Below are 26,352 nucleotides of genomic sequence, written 5' to 3'. Positions count from 1 at the left end.
TTTACCATGATCAGAGAATGAAAATAAGTAGAATTGTACCTAAGGAAGAGAAAAATGGAAATTGTGATTTTGAGACATTGCTACCCTCTGACTTGGGCTTTCCATCTCATAGTGGTCTATAATTATAGAATTATGATGGAAGTGGAAAGTGAAAATGTTTTTTTAGATATCTTCACATAGTGTTTAAATCTAGAAAGATATTCTCTGAATTCTGGAATCAAATTGCTATTTATTTATTTATTTATTTGATTAACAAAACCTGACTATAACCCATCTTCCTGTTTTTCTCTTTTGGTTTCATATTCATAGTCTGTATACCAACCAAACAGACTTTTTCTCTGGTCTGGAGACTGTTTTCTTGCTTCTGTGTAATTGTTCATGCTTTGTCTCTGCCTGATAATGCTATTTTTTCCCCCCTCATGCCCTCAACCGATCTCATTTCTTATTAAAAGTTCATTTCAGTAGCCATTTCTATCTGTAGCTTTTCTAGGTATGTATGCTCCTTTTCCATTGAGTCCATTTCTGTTTTTTTCACTGTTATTATATTTTGCCTTGTTATGTTGATATTGGCACATTTGTTTTATCTTCACTGCTTTTATAAGTACATACAACCCATACATTTTATGAAATGTTCAAATTAGGCGTGAGGGCTAAGAGCTGTCTAAATGAACCATTTAAAAATACTTTTATAATATTTTTAAGTGCTCCACAAGATAACAGACTTGTATATTCTAGTAACCAGGATTTATGATTTATGATACAATTTTATTAGGGCTTACAAGATAACAGACTTGTATACTGTAGTAACTGGGATTTATGACTACTGCTGTTTGACAGTGCTGGGCATTTTATGAATTTACCTACCAGATCCTGTGACATGTGTTATTAAGAAACATTCACATTGAGAAATTATGCTATAAAACCAATAAGCATTTTTGTTAATATAAATGGTACTGATAGAAGAATGCTCTATTTAAAAATAAGAGCTTCTTGTATCTTATTTACTGTATTTAACAGTGATAAAATATTCGTGTGGTATCATCATGTTGAGAACTTTGTCCCCCCCCCCCCTTTTTTTTAGGTCTTATTGTTTCTACTATAATCGTATCTTTGAATCATCAGTAGAAAGATATTTTAATGAAAATCATAAATGTCAGGCAAAATAGATTTTTCTTTAAATTAATGAAAATTGAATTTTTTAACTTGTCATTTCATAGCAGCCAACTTTGCACAAGAATGGGGTGCTTTTCTAGGGATTTTAATCTTTCCCTAAACTCAGATAGTATTCACATTTATGGTGTGTACTTAATATTTCTCTGTTAATCAATTTCTTCAAAGTTTTGTTGAGAGAGCATATTTCAGGACAGTTTTTCTGAAGCCTCATCAGTCTATGCATTTCTTTAGTTGGGAGTTGTAAGGGAAAGAGAGGAGTAAGTACTTTAGAATCACCTGTAGACCTTTTTTATTTTTAAGAAAACCTGTCTTATTTTAGTTGAAAGTACTGTTGTTTTCCTATTGGATTGACCCCTTAAATCTGTTACAAAATGGTTGATATTCACTACTGTAATATTCTATAGTCTATCCTTGGATTAAACTAGAGTTACTGAGGGTTTTATATCTGGACAGCATACAATTTATTCCCATGTAATTATTTTTTATCAGATTTCCCTTTAGTTGATGATATTATTATAAAAAGAGGAAAATTCTAATCATCAGTCTTAGGAGACTTCTCTTTACCTTTCTGTAAGACTGTTTGGGCCATTTTAATACATTGAGGGATATAAGAAATAATCATATGAGACTTACTTTATCTTTATAGTTTTGGAAATATTGTTTACACATTATGTATTTTTTGTGAAAAATAGTGAGAAGATACTGCTCTCTGGTTTTAGTACCAGGAGTAGTTTCTATTGAGCAAATAGATGATTTTTATCTTTCAATTCTGAGTCATGTAATGTTTCTTTTTCCTCCTTAAATAATGACCTAGTAGAAAGCACAGGGAACAATCTGTGTCTCATCTCTTGCACTTCTCATGTCTCATCTCTTGCAGAACTTAATGATAAGTTATTATAAATGAAGTTCATTTCATAAAGATTTTTTAAAACTTTTTTTTTTCATCTTCCTTGCTCTGATTTTATTACTTACTGTCCCACTTAGTTGAATTGTATCTAATATTCTCAACTTTTTAAAGTTGTCTTACATAGATGCTCCTCAACCTAAAATGGCAGTACATTCTGGTTATTCACTGGTAAGTTTAAAATATCTTAAGTCAAATATGCATTTAATCCTCCTAACCTACTGAATATTATAGCTTAGCCTAGCCTATCTGAAACATGTTCAGAACACTTACATTAGCCTCCAGTTGGGCAAAGTCATATAACAAAAAGCTTACTTTATACTTGTTTCAGGTATCTCATGTAATTTATTGAATACCTGTATTTGGTAACACAGTACACTGTAGAGTGTCAGTTGTCGTATATAACATTTATCAATTTTTCTTTCCTAGTTTCTTCCTAATACCTGTGATAAATTTTGTTATAGTTTTGGATTATATGGACAGTTTTGGATTATATTATATTTACTGATTTGTAATTCTTTCCTCTAAGCCTGGGGGAGGGGTAGGGGGGAGGAAATACACATAAACATACCATGTCATTTTGTTTCCAATTGCAGAGGATTTACAAGAGTCCAGGAAATCCTATACCAGTCATTGTTTATCAGGCACATATTATTTGGCAAACGTGTTTTTATAATATAGTCATATCCAATGACCTGAACTCTTGTATTTTTATTTTTATCAATAATAGTAACCTGGTATAGATTAATTCTGATTCAGTTAATGAAAATGTTAAAAATCAAAAGAATTATAACAGAAGATAATGTCAGTGTTGTTAGAAAAAAAATCAGCAAAAGGGTTAATGAGAAATGTTCCTAGAGTAGTGTTGGAGATATTATCAAGTGTCAGTGTTACTTAAACTATCATAAAATGATAGAAAATTCAGGAATGTCATAAAATTCTCAAAGAGTAACTGGATACTTTGTAAATTGTGTTAATGATACAAAGGAAATAACAATGACAAAAGAAAAATATTTGATTCAGACTACCTAACTCGAGTGACGGCTATTTAAAACATACACAAATTAATTTTTTAATATGTTCATTGCAAGTTTATTTTAGAAATAATTCATATCCTGTGTCCAGTATTATATTTTAATAGAACTTTGTATTGAAATAAGCAGATATGTACAAGGATAGTACTTAACCTATGGTCAGAATAAGGCAATTTAATGACAAACATTAGCAATGCAATTTTATAATTAACTGTTTAGGTTGAGTGAAATAAAAGTATATAATAGTTTATGATATCAAGTTCATGTTTTGTATAATTTTGTCTTCTGAGAGTATATGGTTTTTAAAGAAAAATTTTTGGTTTGAGTGTACAAGTGGTACATGTTATAGGTGCTGGGTTCCTTCCCCAGTATGGGGTGTGGGGGGGTAGGGGACAAAAAAAAAAAAAAAAAAAAAAACCCAACCAGGAAATTTTTGATAACGTCTTTAAAACAACAATAACATTATTTTCATCTTTAGGAATCTTATGACCTACTAGATTATAGTGTGTATAATCCAATGAAAATTTATTTAGTTCAAATAAATCATTTGAATTTTTTTTCTTAAGAAGGCCCTATGGTCTGAATTAATTTCAGGGCTGTGTCTGTATATTTTTATTGATTAGCTACCTGATTATCACCTTGATATATAGTCTATCTATCCAAAATAGTGGTTCTTTTGGAGTTGGGTCTTGCTATGTTGTCTAGGAGGACCTCAAACTCATGGGTTCAGGTGATCCTCCTGCCTCAGCCTCCCAACTGGGAGGTAGCTGGGGCTGGGACTACAAGTATGAGCCAACAAGACTGACTTTAAAGAAGTGGTTTTTTAACGTTAGCATGAAAATCATCATTAAGTACTTAACACAGATTTTTCAGGCTGCAACTCCAATGATTCTAATGTAAGTCAGAGATAGGGCTTTGGAATTGGTATTTTAAACAATCTGTATAGAAAACACCATTCTAAACAAGATGCAACAGTAGGTTGAGAAGCTTAAAAATTATTCACTTTCAATTCCACTAATTTTTACTGACCAGTTAGTGTGAATCAAGCACTGTTGGGGGAAAATACTACATAAAAGTTTGTTAGTATAGCTTACTGTAGTGTGTGGATTAATAAGATGGTTTTATAACATTAGGTAGGTGATGGTTTACTAGTATTTTGTTCAAAAGCAAAGGAAAAGACAATAAAAATTTTTAAAGAATTGGGATGAAAACAAAGTGCAGAGTATGTAAATTTAATCTTTTTTACATTTTTATTGAATCTAAGGCATTAACAATATTATTGTGAACTGCAGATCTTTAGTTCTTCTCTCTCTAGTTCATATATAACACTGCATACCCAATCAAAATACCCAACCAATAGTAAAAGATGGGATCATGAGTAATATTAGTGACTTAGATATATGTATCTGATCTCATGGCAGTCCCAAGTGTATTTCTCATTCCTACAGTCTATGTTTTATGTGGCCAAAGCCCTCAATTATTAGCATAAGCATTGAAACATTTTTGTTAAATTAAAAAATTTAATTTTCCATCTATTGCATTATACATCCACAACTGTCTGAAAGAAAAACTGTTTCTTTATATCCTTATCATCCTGTTTGCTGCTTTTTCTTTTCATTCTGAAAAAATGGTGGAGGTGCTTTGGTAGTCTGCCTTTCTTAATACCTCTTAGAAAAATATGACATATCACTTTCATGGAAACAGGGAGAGGAAAATGACCTCAATACCAGACAGACTCAGCTCTCCTGCTTTATCATACTTGATGCTTCAGGGTTTGATAGTGGTAGAGAACTGATATTGGTGGCAGTGACAGGAATGACAGCACTTTTTACCACTTGCTGGTGGAAGTACAAAGCTGTCATGTTTGAAAGCCATGATATAGCTTATTGGGATCTGTAAAAAATGTGTGACTAGAATTGTAGTCATATGGTTATTGTCACGTTATTTTGTTATGAGCAAGGGGAGAAATATTATTGTAATTTGCTCAACTCTTTTTCTTCTGCAAAATGGATAATCCTTACATGATGATAGCTTTTATATTTTTCCACTTCTGCATCTCAGTATCACTCTGTTCCAAACATCTGTGAATTGTTTGGTAATATTTTTATATTTATTCTACTTCTGAGGTTATTAGATTTTAAATATGTATAGACTGTCAATTGGAGTATCTTCGCATTGTTTTGAATACTCTTATAGCAAAAAACTTTTTTTTTCTCAGAAGAAAACTTAGTTTGGAGACTAACCTATGATTCTGTGTTTTATTTGTATTTGTCTAGTAACTGAACACCTCCAAGTATTTTACATAGTCTTTTTCAGTTTTACCTGGTTTTATTATCTCCTGAATTTTCTCTTTTATGATTCTGTCTGAGATCCTTTTTTTCCCTCTAATATTTATTACAAGTCAACTCATGTTTAACTTTCTTGAAGTTCATATAGTTCTTGAAGGAATTTGCATTCAGGAGTACAAACAAGTGCCTATCTCTAAGATGTAAGGAAATTAGTCTCCAAAAATTACCTTATTTCTCATTTTATTTGGAGGAAGGAATAAAAGAAACACATTATTTTTTGCCTTTTTCCTTCTTTGTCTCCATAAAAATGACCTGCTTTAGTTGCCAAGTTAAGAAATATAAACCTTCCTTATGTTTTCCAAGGAAATCTTGAAATACAGTTTGAAGCCACTTGATTATAATATAAACAGATTTCATTATCTTTTAGATTTATTAATATATTTAAACTTTTTAAATTTAGAAATTATCTTTTTACAGCCCTTAACAAAGAATTTGGAATCTATGTTTATAATAAAGTAGATGGTTGTTCATAATGAATTATTAGGGGGAAAATGCAAAGGATGATATTTGTACTTTTACCTGCATATATGTTGGCATTTTTTCACTGTTTATAATTTCTTTAAAATTGAAATTACTGAGAAAGATGTTAAGTAGATAACTTAAAACATTCATTTGAAAATTTCATTTTGAATAGTTTCTAGTAACTAGGAACATTCTTTAATAATGTTATTTATTTTATTAAATTTTCTTCTTTTCCCAAAAATTATTTTTGTTTTTACCCTGTTAGTCATGTAATTTATGCAAAGCAAATTAAATAGTTCTTCCATCCTTGAGGATAATCTAGTTTCTTATGATCTTCCTTGTGGCTCCTATTTTTAACATTTTTTCTTACACCACTTGTCTTTCTAGTCTATTGGCACATCTTGTTGATTCTGTTTTCAGTTGCTTCTCACAGCTGTACACTTGTTTGCCATCTTTGGTTATTCTTTTTTCTTTTCTTTTTTTCTTTTTCTTTTCCTTTTTTTTTTGGTACTGGGGATTTAATCCAGGGGTGCCTTACCACTGAGCTGCATTCCAAGTTCTTTTATTTTTAATTTTGAGACATGGTCTCACTTTGTTGCTTAGGATCTTGCTAAGTTGCTGAGGCTATCTCCAACTTGCAGTCCTCCTGTCTCAGCCTCCTGAGTTGCTGGGATTACAGTTATGTGCCGTAAGGCCTGGCTACTGTCATCATTTTTTTGCCTACATATCCAGGTGATGGCAATAACTTTCTGTCTTCTATGTCTTACACAATCAACTGTCTCTGCATATTGCTGTTCGAGTTTTTTGGAAGCTCTTTTCTCTTTTCTTATATTCTCCTGTTCAGATCATCTCTGCTGGCATTTTGGGTCTTCTATTTTATGGCCCCAATTTAACTTTTAACTTTTTAGATAACTTCTCACTATTTTATTACTTTCCTGTGGCTCAGTGGTAGAGTGCTCCCCTAGCATGTGTGAGGCACTGGGTTTGATCCTCAGCACCACATTAAAAAAAAAGTAATAAAATAAAGGTTTTGTGTCCATCTACAGCTAAAAAAAAAAAAACCTAAAAAAAGAAATTCAGTGTACTAACTCATCCTTGAAAGTCATACATTGTCACCTTCACCAAAACATGCTTTAGTAGTTTTTCTCTACAATCCTTTTTTAAAATATTTTTCTTAAATTTAACATAATCCTTTTCTTATTATTTATTGGTTATTCTTTTTATAGCATTTGCCACATTCTGTTTCTTCTTTCAGGTATTTTTATGCTTTATAATTCTGCTTTGAGCTACCCCAACCTAAAATCCAAAATGCTCCAAAATTCCAAACTTGTTGACCACAAACATGACACTTCAAGGGAAAAATTCTGCACTTGCCCTCATGTGATGGATTTCAGTTGAAATACAAGTGCACTGAAAGTATTGCATAAAATTATCTTAAGGCTGTGTGTGTAAAATGTATCCCAAACAAATGAATTTTGTGTTTAGATTTGGTTCCCTCTGAAAGATGTGTCATTATGCATATACAGATACTCCCAAATCTGAAAAAAAATCTGAAATTTGCATGTCAGATAAGGGATATTGACCTCGATTATAGATTTCAAGCTCTTGAGGATAATGACTCTATTTCTGTAATTCAGTATTCTGTCATACTGCTTCTAGTATGTAAGAATGCAAAGATTAGCTGGATTACATACTTACTTAAATTTATAATTATAAAATGTAATAAAATTAAAAATGTTATTGATTTTGCAAAGTAGTCTTGAATTTATTGTGGTTAAATAAAGCCCTACCTTATAAGCATCTGTTTCTTATAATTTTAGATTTTCTTCCTTAAGTGTACAGCTTTTAAATGAGGAATCTGATTTTTAATACTCAGAGAACTGAGATTTTGCTATAATATTTAGGGAATGAAAAAATAGACCACATGCCAAAAAAGTTGACTTACCATGGTTGCAAAAACAGAATTATTATGAATGGCATTTTTTAAAAAGCATAATTATAAATAATTCAATCATCATAGTAGGTTTGAACATCATTTTTGGTAGTTGGAACAATAACCTCCTTAAATGAGCAAACAAAGCAAAGAAGCCAGTGAAATTTTCTATACCTCTTGGATCTAATGTTTGTTTAGTTTTTAAGGTAAGAATTCTAATTCCTATCCTTTTGAAGAATTGACCCAATTGCCTAGGTAGAAATTCATATCTGTGTTTCTGATTTATAGCACGTGGATATAAAATTAATTTTAAGAAGTATACCACGTTTACTGTTGTCTATATGCATTTGCTTTTAGAATTTACATTCTAACAGGAAATATTAGCATTAATGCTTTTTTTGGGTAAAATTATTAGTAATAAGATGAAATTTTTATATACTGGAACAATGGCCATCCTGAAGAAAATGAAGTTTCATCTTTTCATAGAATAAACAGTTAATAAAAAATAAAAGTTGTCTTTAAGCTTATTTTCTCATTTATCCGTATAGTTGAAAACATTTGAGATTTGTTTTGAAAGCTGAATTTTTAACACGTATTATCTACATTTACATATTATGTACTCTTTATCACATTAAAAAGCTATTAGCAGTTCTGATAGGTATGACTTTTCTTTATTGTAAATCACTGGGTGCACTTTGTATACCTGGAAGATCATTACAGGTGGGCAAAATGCCTGTGAATTGTTTACTCCAATGTCAAGTGCAGAAATAGTAGCTTTTAGGGCAAAGTTACAACACCATCATTTAGTTTTTATTTTGTTATTATAGAAGATGAGAATGCATGAAACTATTAAGCTAATATATTAGAAATCTGTTTTTATACTGGATTTTTTGGCATGCTTATAAACCTGAAGATTAAAAGTATTTAAAACACAAAGGAGTTTTTCTTAAATGAAGACTTTATAGTTTTAATTTTATTGAGAGTATAAAATTAAATATTAAAAGTTTAATTTATGCTTAGAGTCTAAGTATAAAATGTACTTTGCATACGAGGATATCAGGAACTGTGGCAAATATATTTATTGAATAAAACTTTCCTTAATATTTGTGTCCATGATGTTAGTTTTCCTTCATTGTTTCAAAGTCTTACTGCTTGTGCTACATTTTGTCAAATTGAAGCATTTCTCTGATTCCATAAAACAATTGAAAATACAGCAGAAGGAAACTGGGCCTTTGCCAAGATTTGACATTATGTTAGCATCATTATTAGAAATAAATTGCTATTTAATTTGCTAGGAATCTCAGTGAATTTAAGCTATTGCATGGTACTCATTTCCCAGGTATTAAGGTATTTAGTAAGCTAGATTGGATGAACCCCATTTATTTGTATAAAAGTGATATATTATTGAATTAACATTTTTAAATTTAAAAATGAACTATCGATTTAGTGAATACAGTGTTAAAAAATAGAATAACCATTGTTTAGCTAACCAATTACAGTATAGTAGGTACTTGCCTATTTTATATAACTTATTGCTAACTTTCTCATAGTGATATTAGTTCTCATTGCTAGATTATTACATTATACCAATTAGAAAATATGTTTGATATGAAATTTCCAATCCTTATCATCTGTAGTTAGAACTGGTAATTGCATAGCTTCCTTACGTGAATTGAGGATTAGAGAGAAAAATTTATAAAATTAAACTAAGTGGTGATGGAGTAGAAAAAGTGAGATTTATTGTTCTTTAATGATTTTCACTGTGGAAACAACTGTATTTTGAAGAACTAGGAGACTATGATTGCTTAAGAACATTGTGTAAATTGTATTGCTCTAAAGTTGATATGTATCTAAAATTAGAAACTGGTGGCTTTGTTAGCTTTTCTACAGTGATATAAAAAGTTTTTTTCTCTTCCTAATAATTAGGTTTGTATAATTAATTTCTGTTATACAAACAGAATTGAGTTGGATAAGGTTCAAAAATCACTTTATTTTAATGCTCTGGTTTTTACCAGTACTCTTTTAACCTAGAACTTTTGACTTAGAATCAAGTAAAAGAAGAAGGAAGTGCTGTAGCTTTTTCTTCCTTCCCTTTATTGTCAGTTTATTTGCACTTTATAGGCATAGGAAATCAGTCTTTTTTTCTCCTTTTTTTTCATAGTAAACTTGAATTTTAAAGTTTTCATATCTTAGTGTGCATATATGGGGATGTTTGTTTTCTGGTGCATGAATTTTAAAATACTCATAAATTCTATGATTTTCTACATTCAAAAGAAAGAATGACGTTTCAACCATACTTCATTATTTTGGATGCATCAAACATTATAGCAAGTATACTATATCAGGAAACCTAACCGAGTGGTACAGAAAATCATGAATTGTTTTGAGCCTATAATTTCTGTTTTTATGTTAAATGCTATTCCAGTTGTTATCATATAAATATATCTGTATAGTTTGTGGCTTAGAAACAATACACTTCATATATTTTTTAAAAAGCAGATACCTGTGTCAGTTACTTTTTAAAGTTATACACTGTTTTAAGGCTATGTATTTATTCTTTAGAAAATATGACTTACATGAATATCTTCTGATGGACATAATATTGACAAAATATACACATGATATTTACTTTAACAAACTGCCATGCAACAAATACATTAAATAATGAAGAAATCGAATATATATGAGCTAATCTAGTTGACATACACATTGAAAATTTACAACATAATCAGTACTTAAAATGGTTTTTCTTATATTTGGCAGTAAGATCATTTTTTTACATTTTAAATCTAAAACTCTTCTGAATGTGGATTTGGTAAAAATTAGACTTTTCCCTAATCTGTGACAACCTGAGGTACTAAACATTTCTCTCTTATTTCACTGTCTTCATATGTAATCTTTTTGTTTCTTTTAGGATCTATCCAAGAGTTGTGTATTACAGCATTATTAGGCATGGGATCAGCTTCCACAATGGAAACAACTCTTTTTTTCATTTTGCTTTTCAAGACTTTTTGAAATTTTTGTCTAGTGAATGCATATAATAGAGGGTGAAATATAGTAGTTCCATAAGCCATGACTAGAAAACACAATCTTAATTTTACTAAAAGGTCACTTGGGCCTAAACATAAAATGGTGGTATTTAAAACAGAAATTGGTGTCCAACAGAGGAGAAATGTAGAAATAATCAGTAAAGACATTCTGAAGACTCTTTTCTGCCTTTCCCGCCGTTCACGGTGTCGTTTCACAGCTCGCCGGAGGGCAATTATTACAGAAACTGAAGTTCTTACACCAAAGACTACATTTCTCCCACCACTGCTTTGTGACATGTCTGTAGTCTCATGTTGTGTGGTTAGAGAAATTGTCTTTTTCTTTCTTGCTTTCTTCTTCTGCCCTGTTGAAAATCTTGTGCCTATTCGAATATTAAGAGCCTGAAGTATCTTGGTGTATGTGATTAACATTACTATTACTGTGAAAAAGAATATTGGGATCTGTACTAGAAGATGGTAATACATTCCCAGTTCAGTGTAGTATTCATTTGTACTGACACACAAAAGTGTCTTGTTTTCCCATGTATTTCCACTTTGAAGGCTAAAAAATTTACCTCAATAAGGGAATTAAGAATGAGAAAAAAGAAAAAATCCAAATGGATATCATTAGCATTACAGCTCTGCCCATTGTCAGAATTCGGTTTGCAGGTTTTACAGAGATGTCATATCTGTCCAAAGTGATAGCAAAAACGTTGATTGCTGTTGAGACACTTGCAAAAGAAACACAAGCCTCGTGGAAACAGCAGATGAGAGCTGTGTTACTCTCCAGTGAAAGCAGAAGGATAACTATAGTTAGAGGAATACATCCCACACAAATTATTACATCAAGTACATGAGATTCATTGTAATAATGTTACTGACAGAGTTGATTAAATTGGATTTCATGCAGTAAAGTACCAATACGGGTGAGGTTGCTGCCAAGTCCCAACACAATTTCTAACATAAGAAATCCAGTGAGAGACACTTGAAAGCTTAGTGGATATGATAGTGCTTGGTACATATTGGTGTTGATGTCATCAATGTCATCTCGCACTGTAATGTTAGATTCAGACTGCATGTTGATTTCCAGAATGGGAGAAAACACATTCTTTTGGAGCAGTTGGCTTTTTCCCTAGAAAGTGAAATAGAATAAACTGTTTGATATTTGGCAACTTAAAAGATGTATAAAATATGTATTCTTTTAAATCAAAAATCCTTTATTGTGGTAGTTTAATTTTCAAGTTGTATGCTATTAATGGAAAATGGAAAATTAAGAAAGCATCAAGACTGCCTTGCTTTTATTATAAAAGGAAATTTCATTTTCCTTTCAGAGGAATAACTTATGGGGATTGTTCCCCTATAGTACAAAATTACTTAATATACTAAAAGGGTTTTCCTCATTTGGAAATAAATAAGACATTTATTCTTGAGAGAAGGCATATTTTTGTACAATAAACTACCCCGTATGCAAAACTAATTTTAGCCTGTTTTAAAATTTCACTTAAAAATGTTTTGGATAGAAAATAAATGCTATTTTAATATGCCCTAGCATGATGAGTGTAGGTGTAATTATTCCTATGAGATTTCAAATGAACAGGGTGAGTGAGTGTTCATTTAAAAGGAAAAATGGTACAGAGTGCTAGTTTGTTTGAAACTATCTTATCTATTGCTGCTGATAGTCAAAAGTAACATTGTGTGGATATTTGGAGTTATTTACCACAGAAATAGGCAAATGTTAAGTATTTTATATATCCTGGTGAATATACTCACTGAGTTTTTGCAGTGAGCAAACTTAAAAAAATTAGAAGAACAAAGGACATTAGCCAAAGCAAAAAGCCACAAAGCTTGATAAAAGAGCACTAATCATTCCTATGAATGATTTATTTTGTGACCACACCCTCTTGTATCTTGTAGGAAGAGAAAATTGAAATTAATACATATTAAGAAATAGCCATTTTTTGAAGTAGCTTAAAAGACTATTGCTTTTATTTGTTTAAATAGTTTTTAAAGTAAAAAATGAAATTCTAAAGAAAAGGACTATGTGAAGGGAAGGAAGCTTTTAAAGTTACACATTACCTCAGAAACCTTTTTATACATCATTCAGTATGTAATTTTGAAGAAAAATTTGAAAATGAACAAACTCTTTTGCTAATTCATGCAAATCTATATTTTAATATATAGGGATTTAGAGTAATTTATAAAAATAATATCTGATTTCTAGGCTGAAATGTCTAAACAAAATAGGATATCAAACCAACTATAACATTACAGGTACCTCATTTTAACTACAAAATTGCATTTAAACATAAAATTATAAAAGTTATTTTCAGAATTCATGTTACCTTTTTACTTCATTTACTTTGACAAGTTTTTAGAATATAATTTTATTTCTGCATGTTATTTTGGGGATAATATTTCAGAAACAAATGATAACATTATTAATTTCTTTTGAGTGGTATGAGTATTAATAGAAGCATATTCACATAGACGAAGATCTTAGCTAAGACTGAAATCTTATAAAAATGGAAAATTTTAAGTGTGCCAAGTTTTTTGAATTGACAGATTAAACATAAGGTCTTTGTCACATCAGTTAGGTTTATAATTAAATAAAGCAGAGATGTTAAGTTAGATGATAATTAAGAAAAATCATCTAATTCTTTTGGAAATGTTAAACAGTTGTGGTGGGGTGCATGCATTTTCTGACCTACCTGTTTGCTGTTGCCTTATGGGCCTTTTGGTTCACTATGGCAAATTTTCACAAATTGATACATGATGTCATTGACAGATTTTGACATGAATTTTACCTGACAACAGTGAAGTAGCTGTGTTTATTTCATGTCTTGTAGGAATTCTTTCATTTTCTCTCCAGTACTTCAACTGCATGAATTATGAGATTTAGTGAGCTGATGGATTTCTAAAGAACAGTACATAATATTTGTGTTTTTTTTTTTTTTTGCCTGAAAAAGTCACGACCAAGAGAAACTTCCTCAAATGATAGAAATTACGTTTCCCTTTGAGGGAATATATGATAGTGTCCCTTTATTTTCCAGAATATGTGAAAACAAAAAAGGAAACATGTTTTCTAGCTTCTAAAATGTATTTAGACATCCTTTTGTTACATTTGTAAATCTTTTTCTATATCAGTCCTCATTATTTTGAAACGACTTCTTGATCACATAATTTACTTTATATTAAAATCCAGTCCCCATTTTGATGAAAACCATGTGCTATTTAATTTGGTTTGTTTTCATTAGAAGAGGATACATAATTGGTCATAAAGCTCAGATGGAAAAATCCATTAGTCACATCAATTGATATGAATAGCTGAATAGTGTAGAAAACATTTGCTAAAGGTTCATTTTGCTTGTTGATGAAATAAGTCATTCTCTTTTTTGAAATTCATGTTTCATTGCTTCTTCAAGAATCCATAGCTTCCACAATTCTGGTGTGTTAAATTCCCCTTTTAAAAAATGCTCACCATTTTGTTTTCAGGCTTTTGTAATTATATTGTATTTCTTTTTGTGGTTATTATTGTAGAATCTTCTTAGGATACTGTTGATTTGTTATATTCCAGCAGTAATATAGACCTATTCCCTGGTTTTAACTCCCTTAGTTTCTTAGGAGAAATATCTTGTAGTTTGTGGTTCAGAGAACTAGGAAGATTCTTAGTCAGTTGCAATCTTCATATTGCCAGTTCGAAAATACTGAATTAGCTGCTATGGGCCCTTGTGAAAAAGGAAAACAAATGGTTAAGAAATAGGGTTCCTAATAATTTTCTAATTAATTGAAAGTTACTTCAGTTTTTTTTTTTTATTTAAAGCCCGTATAGTATTTGTTCTCAAAATATGGCTACTGTATTGCCTAGAGCCATAGCTATATGCATAAAATTAAGTTTCTTGAATAAAATACTCCCTTGTCCTGGCAGAATTGTATATATTTCTTGATGATAGGAGTTAAGGAGCCTTGCAAATATAACTGTGAGAGAAAGGCTGTATTTTAAAAGTATTTTCTGCTCTTTTTTAGAAGCTAACCAGTATTTCAGAGATTGTAAACATTTAGTTTATACACTAAACATACTGCCCATTCCCTCTTGTCTTTATAATAAAATTTAACATTTACAGCTCTAAAAATGTGGATTGCTTAATTATTAGCACATGGTTTGAATTTTAACTCAGATTCCATGATAAGATACTATAAATTCCATTGATAAATTACTCATCTGGTTGAAATATAAAAGGCCATACCAACATGTAAACTTCAAATTAAATAATTTTCAATGTCTATGCCCAATAATACTGTTAACATAAAACAGAGTAATTAATAACAACTAAATGTATAAACATGGTTCTTAGAAGAATATAAGCAGTTTTTGGACACCTGAGAAAAAACTGTATTGATCACATTAAGAATATTTAGTATGTCTAAAGTGATTTTAAAAGCTGATGTCTTTGTAGGTAATTAACAGAATATTCTTCAATTTAACAATACATCCTAAAAATTACATATAAAATAAATCATGTCTTAAATAGATCTAAAATTACATGTCTAGCAATAGATAGAAATAAACAAATACACCGTTAAGATTTAGATTGAAAAATTTCTAAGTAATTTTACCCCACTGTGCTGATTCAAAAGCAGCTGTAATACTATAAGAAGGAACACATCTTACCTTCGCTAAGGATTTTGATAAATTCTTGATGTAGTTGAAGCATATTCCAGTTTTGATTGATTCATTTTGTTCACTTGTTAGTAGAGGACTGGGGAAAGAGGGTCATAAACACCTCTTCAGAAATGACCTTAATGAAAATATGTGTCTGTACTGTGCCATTGTTTCAGCAGTACTGCTAATGTATGGAACGTGTAGTGCTGCTTAGAGGCTGCTGCAGTCTCTCACTCTTCCTACTGTGGAATCAATAAGCATCCAAAAATACACAATAAAGTCATTTAACATACTGAAGCCTTCTTGTCTCCAGAGACAACATTTAGATTCAATCTTTATAAAAAGGAACTGCACTGCTTTTCAGAGGAAAGCCTGTTCTGAGCAGCTTTTGCAGAATGACAGCCTACCTTGTCGCTTCTCTCCACTGCAGAGAGATGCAGTGCATTCACTAATTTTGATTGGTCAGTTGTATCGAGCTTAAACTGTGCTTTATATGTATAGCAGGGATTTTCCCCCCACTATTTTATATAAGGATGCTTTTTTAAAAGACTAAATTTATAAGTGATTGCATGTTGTTCTAAATAGAACATGAGTAAATTAGTCTTTTAAAATCTGTATTCTGTTCTGGTTTGTTGGTCACTTATGCCAAACATTAGAAAATGCAGGGAGGTGTGTGTTGGAGGGGGGGATAGGAAAGATTTACATACTAAAAAGTATAATATTCTTTTTAAAGCCTTGATAATTGTACTTGTGGATATTTTAGTAGTTATATATGTTTTTGGTTGAGGTTCTTTGTTCTACAAATAGAAACCAACTGCATCTCTACACTGAACCATACTGAATTTCAACTAGTTTGTATTCAAGTCATCTCTGTATATTCCAAATTGTTGTGAACATCTTAAGGTGTTAAACATTGTTATGATTTGAGTATTCATTCAGCTATTTCTTCATTTCATTCATTCATTCAAAATACGAAGCAGGTTGATCTAGGGTGATTTTCCCCTAAAATATTTTTTTAACCATTCCATTGTTAGTAGCACAGCTTTAGTAGTTAAAACTTTAAGCCTTTACTTTACTTTTGGAGATTAGTACTTAAGTCTTCACCTTTCATAACTCTTTTACTTACTAGATATGTACTGATCATTTGTCATTAATATTTTATTTCAGTTGGCTATTTTCAGTTTTGTGACATGGGTACATTTCTTAGTGGATTGCTGTTTTGTAAATATTTTATGTAACTATATGCTAATGTTGGTAAATGTATGGAAAAGGAAAAAGAAAGATTCATGTCCTTATAAAATTATAAAACTAAATTATTTTTAGATATGCTATCAAAATAATGAAATAGTGGTTATAAATAATGAACCAAAATATTAATTTAAAATTAAATTTCTATTAATTTTAGGTACCTGTAAATACTTTCTATTCTCGGTCATGAGGAAAATAATTTTTTTTTAGACTTGAGTATATATATGACTGGATTCTATATCTTTTGACAAAATTGAAGACATTGCCAATGGTTGAGTTATTAGAATATTCATTTTTACCTATTTCCATTATTTTGGGAATAATGGTGATCTTCACTTTTCAAAGTATTTTATCCTAAGTTTTTTGTCATCAGAATTATTCTCTTTCAATTTTGAAAAGCAATGTGCGTTTTTATAATTGTTCACCGACTATGTTCTTTAAAGGGGAATGACTGATGAATACATGAATTATACGTTGCATTTCTATAGAAATTGAGAATAATGTGGAAAATCTTGTCATGAGTTTCTAAAATTTTTCCCATAGCTTTGGGTGACAAGGCTTTGATAATGATAGAAAAGAAAATGTTGTATTATTGTTTATGCATTTTGAAAGTTGGGGGAAAGCATCTTTTTACAATGCCAGACACGTTAAAAGACAGCTGATACACACAAAATGTTAATGTAAACTTAAAACTAAAATCAGAGAAAGAATGTTAGTATCAGTTCAAATTTGTATAGGGAACAAAGGAATTTATTAATATAATGAAAATATAGGTAGTGTTTTTCTGCCAGAGTTCAAGAATTTGGTTAAGTTTATGGTCAAATTATCCCCATAAAGTAGAAGAAACCATTGTACAGAGAAATTTGTTTACTTGAGAAAGTCTAGGTAAGTTAACCATCAAAATCATTCTTAGAACTCTGCAAACCCCACCCTACTAGGTAGCTAGTTCTCTCTTTGGAAAATTATGAAAGTATTTGGACTTTGAATTGGATAATCTAGGTTCAGTTACTGATTATTGGTTATATAACATTTGGTGAGTCAAGCTTTCTTTGGATCACAGTATAGCTTTGATTCTTTTTGTTGGAAGTATGTTTCTTTGCTTATCTCTTTGTGAAACAGTGTTTCCACATTTATTCAAATTATTTTGAAGAAACAAAATCTGAGGTTTCTGTAAGCAGTAATGGTAGCAAAAAAAGCTCAGGTCTGGACATTGCCGTTTATTTTGTGTATAAGTGACTTGTGGTTAAAGATACATAAGATTTCACAAAGAGTAATTAAAAAAAAGATTTCAGTGCTTAGTCTAATTTTATTTTTTTTAAAAAGCAGAAATTTATTTGGTGCTTACAGATTACTCAGATCTTCATAGACTATTCCTAACATTCCGATTTTAACCAATATGCTATGAGACTGAGAATCAGATTATGTTACTTTCATGAAGAAATTATACAAATTACATGTCAGAATTTATAGATACTTGTTTCCATAGTAACGGATTTTTTCACACTTGTGCATTTAGTATATTTTGTATTCATATAGATAACTGATTTTGAAGAATGCTACAATTGGTAATTTGAATCAATCTTATGTTATAAATAATTTTATAGGTTAATGTTTTCTTAATAAACTGGGAAAGCACTTTGACTTTCCTAATGATAATTAAGAAACAGATGTGTACCTAATCTCAAAATATAGCTCAGTTAAATCCTTTTTCAAAAGTTAGGTTTTTAGTTTTAATATTTTGATTGCTTATCGGTTTTAATTTTAAATAGTCTTTGACTTTTAATTTTATCATTCATCTTCTTAAATTTGGAGAATTGCCACTGTTTACATTGCAATATTCATATCAAACATTCTTGTCCAGCTTATGGTTCATTCTGATTCTCTTGAGTGGGTAATAAGAAACTCAACTTTGTGAAATATTGGAATTAACCGTAACTGAAAGTGCTTTGAAATTATTTGCAAAGTATATATATAAAAGCAGAGTTTAGTTGTGGAAAATAATTTGTTTAAAAAATTTATTTTTTAAGTTTTTTACAGACTGCATTTTGATTCTTTGTACACAAATGGGATACATCATTTTGTTTCTATGGTTGTACACAATGTGGATTCATACCATTTATGTAATCATACATGTACATATGGTAATGATTTTTCAGTGAATACTTAATATAGTTAACTTCGGATTCTCTTTGATTACTTGAACCTAGGGAAAGCCAATTTAAAATTTCACTTGGCTTCTGAATTTTGAATTTCTTTCACAATAAATGTTTTATCAGAAAAATAGAAATGGACCATCTGCTGAAACCTTCATGAAGTGGGGCATAGCCAAGGTAGTAGACAGTCCATAACAGTGATGATTCATTATCTATAAGAGAATAATTGAAAACTAATTATATTGGATAAAGTGCATGCATCAGAACTGAATACTTGTAAGAGATAGAAATGCTACAAACTTGTTCCCTATCCTTCTTTACCTCACCCAAGTGAAACAATTGAAATTTTAATTTTTTCAGGATTTGTGTCTTTTGCTAACATGGCATACATTACAAAATAAATGTCTGGCGTTTCTTTCTGTTTTTTCATCTTGAACCTAGACTTTGAATACTGTGACTATTACCATAGTCTAACCTCCCTCTCTTATATCACTGTTGGCATGTCTGTTTGGGGTTTTGTCCAAATTACGACTCCACTCCCAGTTTTCTGCATACTGTTTTGACTGATTTTTATCTCTTTTCATCTTCTAAATGTTAAGGATTTTGCTGAAGTTTTTCTTCTTCTGTTTTAATCAAAGAACTATACAAACGCCCATGTTTGTGCTCTTCCTCCCACTGTTTTTTTCTGTTGCTTCCTTTTCTTTGCATAATTCTTCCACTCTAAGTTAATTTCTGTTTTTCACAGCTAATCATTTATCAACTGGATTATGTATTTAACAAAGCCGTGTCAAGTCCCCTCTTCTGTGCTGAGTCTTATACTCTGGTGGAAGACTTAACTGAATGGCTGCCTATAATCTTGTGGATTCAGTAACATCCATTGTACATCTTGGTTATTCATTGGTAAATGAATGCATTTTAAGAGTTTACTAATAACCTCTAATGACTCTGACCACTGGTGACTTTCTTCTAGTTATATTCAGCAATATATCTTCAATTACTACTACTGTCTAGTTTCCATTTAGGGCCATGATACCTACGAAAAGTCATGTTTTTTTTTTTTTTAACATTTTTTTACTTGGCAACGGACCTTTATTTTTTATTTTTTTTTTTAATTTATTTTCTTGTGGTACTGAGAATCGAACCCAGTGCTTCGCATGTGCTAGGCAAATGTTCTACTACTGAGCCACAACCTTAGCCCTCATGTTATTTTGATAGGGATTTTACAGAATTTAGCTATAGATCAATTTTGGGAAAATTGACAATGGTATCAAGTCTTCCAACTTATGGGCACAGTGTCTCTGTTACTATTATGTTATCTTTGATTTCTTTTATCCGTGTTATTTAGACCTTTTCCTATACATCTTGTATATATTTTGTCAGATTGTCTGTATTTAATTTCTTTAATGAAATAACACCTAACTTTAAAAATCCAATTGCTTATTGTTAGTATATGTAATTACAATTGGTTTTTGTTTGTTGACCTCGTATCCTGCAATTTTGCTAAATTCATTGTCAACCTAAGAATCTTTTAAATGAATTCCATGGCTTTTTGATGTAGATAATTAATGTGTGCAATAGAAATATGACATATTAATTTTTTTGCTCTGGTGTTAGATTGACTAGGAGTGCATTGGGTGAAATAGTCCACCTGAGCCCTAGACATTCCTGAAAGTTTGCACAGTGTATGCCAGGAATGCAGACCTGACTACTCTTTACCTGTGTTTGTTGGTAGCACCTCAAGACATGGAGTAATAACTCCTCAGAAAAGAACAGATAAGCAAACTTCCTCTTTGTTATAAAAAATGATAATTTTCCCAAGCTCAGTGTTCTTCAGATATGACAGAAACCCACATAGTGTAGAGCATCCACCAAGGCATTTCTGTCAGAGGAACTTAAAGAGCAAGGTGAGCACTGACATGATGCTCATACTGTTAGCTATATCATGGATAATAAGTCTTTTGACCCAGCATCTTATGTCTTCTGCTATTACCCATGAAACAGTAACAGGCTAGCTAACTTCATCGCTTGTAAGTAGGATAAAATCTCAGACTCTAAGCAATTTTGGTGCTTTCATGACAAGGATATGATGTTAAGAGATAGGGGGCTGCTAGAGAAATTACCTGGCTCCTGAGGGCTGGTTTAGGGAACACTAGATAAAGTAGCAAATGCTGATTTTTAACGTGGTGGAGCAGTGTTAAGAATCGAGAGGTAGAATTAAATGAAATTGCTGGATTGGTGCTTTGGTTATTGCTCACTTTCTAAACTGGAGGAGGAAGGAATATTATTACATCAATGAGGCAGCAAGTCTCAGGGCCAAAGGCAAAGGCGGTGTGGTTATAGCTATTGAATCAAGGGTTTCCAAGAGCTAACATAAAAGATGTCAGCAATGAGGATGCAGAGTATTGGGTAGACTAAACACATTATAGGTTCAATTGTTGAGTCAGAATGGGCAACCACTTGAAACTGAATGTAAATGCAGAGCCCTTTTTGTACAGAGCTACTGTACTGATTTCTCTCCCCTTTGTCTAACCTCAGGTGCTTCAGATAAAAGCCAAGTAAGGTAGAGAACCTCAAGGAGGAAAAAGAATATAACTTTTCTAGCTCTATTAGACAGAGCTGCCCAAGTCACCATCCTATCAGTTCTGGAGGGCAAAGCACAGTAGGTAGAAAGGAATGTCGCAGGCACTGAAGACTGTAGGGTGGAGTTGCAGTAGCATGCATGGGGCAAACTAGAGACTAAGGCTCAGGCCCTTGCAGGAACTTGGGGAAGAAGAGGAGGAAGTAGCTACCCTGGAGTGAGGAGCCAAATGAAAAGAAAACTTTCTCACCACCACAGCTGTTCCCTGCAGGCTGGCTTCCCCCTCTCCATCATGCCCCAGTCTTCTGGACAGTAAATAATGTAGTCTCCTGACAGCTGTGCCTGTAGTCGCTTTTGTGTGTCTGTTAAATTCTTTGATCTCTTTTCCTGCAGGTGGGGGTAAACACTCAAATCCAAAAAAGCCTAAGTGTGAGTGGAGCCTATTCGGTAGTGTACTGTTTTGGCTTCCTTCACTAAATGTCTTATTGGTATTGATGTTTTCATGTTTTTATGCTAAGAATGCTTATAGATTAAGAGAGATCCTCCCTTTCACTGACTGCTCCCTGATCCAACAAAACAATATATCATCTAGAAGGAAAGTAAAGAAATCACTGCTTTAGTTAAGGGCTTGGTGACTGCTGGAGAACTGAGGCCATTTCCCAGTACAGCAGTGCCACCTGCCTGACCCAGCTACCAAGTGCACCCTTAATCTTGAGGAGTCAGGGTCTTCCTCTGTTGCCCAAACTCCTAGCATGCCTGGCTAAACGGCGTGTGTGTGTGTGTGTGTGTGTGTGTGTGTGTACGCACACGCACCTTGTTAGAGATTAAACCCACCCAGGCCTCAGGAATGCTGGACAAGCACTGTACTGCTGATCTATATCCCTACCAAGTGTACTTATTTTCAAAAGTGGATAGTTCTTTGCCAATTGCTAAGCACTTGTTAAGATGAAATACCTGATCCTTAGGTGCCTTTGGTTCTCTGGTATAATGTTCCTATTTGAGGGTAGGTTAATATGGGCTTCATGATTAACAAGGAAAAAGCCCAGTGGATCTCATTCATCAAATGAAAATAGTTTATGCAAGGACTATACTGAGCTGGACTTAATGTCATTTTGGCTTTTCATGAAGGGGTGGAAGCTTTTGTAGAAAAATTTACCTTTTACTTCAACACTTTAAGCAAAGCCGCTGGCCCACTGGGGCTCTGTTCACCGAAGTTCCTATGAATACCTGGGCCTGGTTATTGATGGTTCAGCTAAGTCGAAAGCTGATGCCGTTTTTCTGGGTCAGTGCCAACTACAGAAAACTGAGTGGATGGGATTACTCCATTCTCATAGCTCTTTTGAGTACTCTCTTTGATTAAGCTTGTTACTGACTTCTGGCCTATTGCCAATAACTTAACTTTATAGGTCTGCCTGTTAGAAGACTGATAGACAAAAAACTTCTCTCTTTGGGACTTCAAACTATGAAAACAAATTGCATCTTCCAGTCACTCAGTCTGGCTCACTCAAGCCTGCACTTCATAGATTTCCATTTCTACCAGGATCCATTATTGTACTGGATATTGCAACATATTCATATAGTAGAGGGATCAACCACAGTGTGTTGGGTTTTGGAAATGGATACTCTCTGTGTTCCTCTCAACTTTCATGTATAAAAAGAATTCCTTTTCCATAGCCAGGGCTAGAGGATTTTACCCTCTTGTTCTTTTCCTAGCTCAAATGGATTTTCAGCAGTATCCAGAGTGACCGGATTTCTTACCCTTCCCTCAGTGATTTAAGTACCACCCCTGACCCCCACCTCCACTGATCCCTTGCCTTATTAATGTTGGTAAAAGGATCCAGGCTGGACTCCATGTTTTTCTCTCAGTGACTGCTCTTCTCTCTTAAGTCTGCACCATGAGGGAATCTTTATTGAACTTTTTGCTGTTTTAAAAAAAAAATTTTTTATGACTCTGTTTTGTTATTTATTATTTTATGTGGTACTGAGGATTGGACCCAGTGCCTCACAGGTGCTAGGCAAGTGCTCGCCCACTGAGCCACAACCCCAGCCCTCTCCATGGGTTTTATATTATCTTGCTAGTGCACACTCAGCCTTCAGCAATTCATTTACAGTTTAATTATTCTTCTGGTGTCCAGTACACTTTCTCCAGTACTCAAGTGATCATGCCCTACATGTTCTTAAGACAACCATCTTTCCTCAGAGTTGGGTTTCCTTAGCTATCTGATGAGTTCAAATAAATTTGTATTTGCAGATTGTTTTATTCTTGTTTTTTTTTGTTGTTTGTTGTCGTCAGAGTGTAAGCTATGTTCTTTCCAGCTTTCTACATTCCATGTGGAAACCAGAAAATAACCTGCTGATATTTTGTTTGGCATACATTGAATCCGTGGATCTGTTGGTGAACATTCACATTTTTTTATGTTGAGTGTTCTGGTATACCAACATGGTATATCTGCATTTACTGAGATGGTCTCTAATTTCTGTTAGGAACGTTTTGTAGTTTTCAGCCTAGTGGTCCCATGCATGTTGTGTCAAGTTGACAATGCTGGACTCATAATATTCAATGCTATTGTAAACAGTAAAAGCTATTTTAAAATACTTAAATTTTTATCTGATCTGTATAAAATACTGTGAATATTTTTATATTGTACTTAAAGCCTCACATCTTGCCAGATATTGATTTATTTTCTTGATTCCTTATGCTTTTCTTCTTCCCAGTAATTAAATTGAATAAACAGAGGTTTATATCATCCTTTTGAATCTTTACACTTTGTTTTTTCACTTGTTTTATTGCCATAGTTAAGATCACATGTACAGTTTGGTGAGAACAGGGACCATTGCTTTTTTTCCAGATCTTTTGGGAAAAAGCATTTCACTCTTTCTCCATTAGATTTGATTTTATATGTAGAATTTTCACAGATGCCATATTTCAGGTAACACTTTCCTTTTTTTCTTAATTTGTTAAGAATTTTTATCAAGACTTCATTTAAAATGTTAAATGATTTTTTTTTGCATTTACTAGAAGTTCGCATGGTTTTTCTTACTTAATCCATTTTCATACTTAATTTAGCAAAATTATATTGATTTTTGGATGTTAAGTTAACTTTGCATTTTGGAAGTAAACACCATTTGGTCCATAACAAATTACCCTTTTAAATATTGCATGATTTAATTTGAAATTATTCTATAAAGTCTTTGCCTATGTGTTCATGATGGGTCATTTTCTTTTATTGTAATGTTTTGATCTGTTTTTAGAACCAGAACAATTCTGGACTTAGAAATGAGTTGAAAAATGTTTCCCTTTCCCTAACTCTGAGAGAGTTTGTGAAAAGTAGCATAAGTCCTTCTTTAAATGTTTCCTTGAATCTTTTTTTTAAATGCATATGGTACATATAATTTTTTAAAATTTTTATTTTACAGACTGCATTTTTCCGTCTTTGTACCACAAACTGGATGTACAATTCTTAATTTCTATGGTTGTACGTGATATAGATTCACACCATTTGTGTACTCATACATGTACATAGGGTAATGTCTGTCTCATTTCACTATCTTTCCTTCTACCATCCCCTCCCCCCTCAGTTCCCTTCTATACAATCCAAAGTTCCTCCATTGTCTCTTTACCCTCCCCCCCTTTATGTATCATAATCCACTTATTAGAGAAAACCTTCCGCCTTTGGTTTTTGGGATTGGCTTATTTCACCTTAGAATGATATTCTCCAACTCCCATCCATTTACCTGCAAATGCCATAATTTTATCTTCTTTATGGCTGAGTAGTATTCCATTGTGAATGTATACCACAGTTTCTTTATCCATTCATCTACTGAAGGGCACTAGGTTGGTTCCACAATGTAGCTATTGTGAATTGAGCTACTATAAACATTGATATGACTGTGTCACTGTAGTAGGCTGATTTTATGTCCTTTGGGTATAAACCAAGGAGTGGAATAATAATGGGTAAAATTGTGGTTCCATTCCAGATTTTCTGAGGAATCTCCATACTATTTTCCAGAGTGGCTACACCAATTTGCGACTCCACCAGCAATGTATGAGTGTGCCTTTTTCCCCACATCCACACCAACATCTATTATTGCTCGTGTTCTTTTTTTTTTTTTTTTTTTTATGATGCGCTTTGTTTCTGAGGTCAATGAAACTGAGACTAGTGAGGGGTGGGGGAGGTTTAAAGGCACATAATAGCTAAGAAACCATGAGTTAGTGTGGGAGAGCAGGAGAGAGCACTTACTGTGCAAACAAGCTAAGAGTTAAGGTCCCTGGAGTGTATTTACCCTTTGCAAGGGGTGCCTGTCTTTTCCCATTTTATTTCCTTTATCTAAAGAGTGCTGCTTTCATGGGGGTCCTTACTGTCTTGCCCCACCCCCACAGCTAGAGAACCTCTTCACCCAGCTGTGGTTATGTCTTGGTTCATTTTCTGTTGCTATCACTGAAAACTATAGACTGGATAATTTATAATGAATAAAGTTTTATCCACCTCATGGTTCTAGACTCTGGGAAGTCCAAGGTCAAGGGTATCACACCTTAGAAGGGCCTTTTTACTGGTGGGGACTATCTGTAGGAGTCCAAGGTGGTGCAGGGCATCACATGGCAAGAGGCAGTTCATACAAGCAATAAAGTCAACTGGCTTTATAACAAATCTACTAGAACTAGCCCACTATCTAAGCATGGATTAATGCATTCGTAGGGTAGAGCCTTTATGACCCTCTTTAAGGTCCCACTTTTAATCTTTTGGGATTTAAATTTCTAACAGAAATTTTGGTAGGGATATTCAAGCCACAGCAGATTTTAAGGGGGCGGCTGGCTACACTGACCACTATTGG

At 32.5% G+C, this 26,352-nt stretch overlaps 2 protein-coding genes across 2 annotated transcripts in view; one reads left to right on the top strand and one right to left on the bottom strand.

Moving 5' to 3' along the window:
- Positions 1–26,352, top strand: part of COG5 (component of oligomeric golgi complex 5) — a 377,475-nt gene that overhangs the window by 76,699 nt on the left and 274,424 nt on the right.
- On the bottom strand, positions 9,932–20,367 carry GPR22 (G protein-coupled receptor 22). Its single transcript, XM_079150867.1, is given in 8 exon segments — positions 9,932–11,454; positions 11,456–11,738; positions 11,741–11,804; positions 11,806–11,978; positions 11,981–12,012; positions 13,685–13,712; positions 13,715–14,605; positions 15,550–20,367. Coding segments are annotated over 7 exon segments (1,395 nt in total). The 5' UTR covers positions 13,764–14,605; positions 15,550–20,367; the 3' UTR covers positions 9,932–10,688.

Source organism: Sciurus vulgaris, assembly GCF_902686455.1.
Source record: "Sciurus vulgaris genome assembly, chromosome: 8".
Taxonomy (NCBI): Eukaryota; Metazoa; Chordata; class Mammalia; order Rodentia; family Sciuridae; genus Sciurus; species Sciurus vulgaris.
Note: the sequence above shows the minus strand (reverse complement) of the source record. Positions and strands in the feature narration are given on the sequence as shown.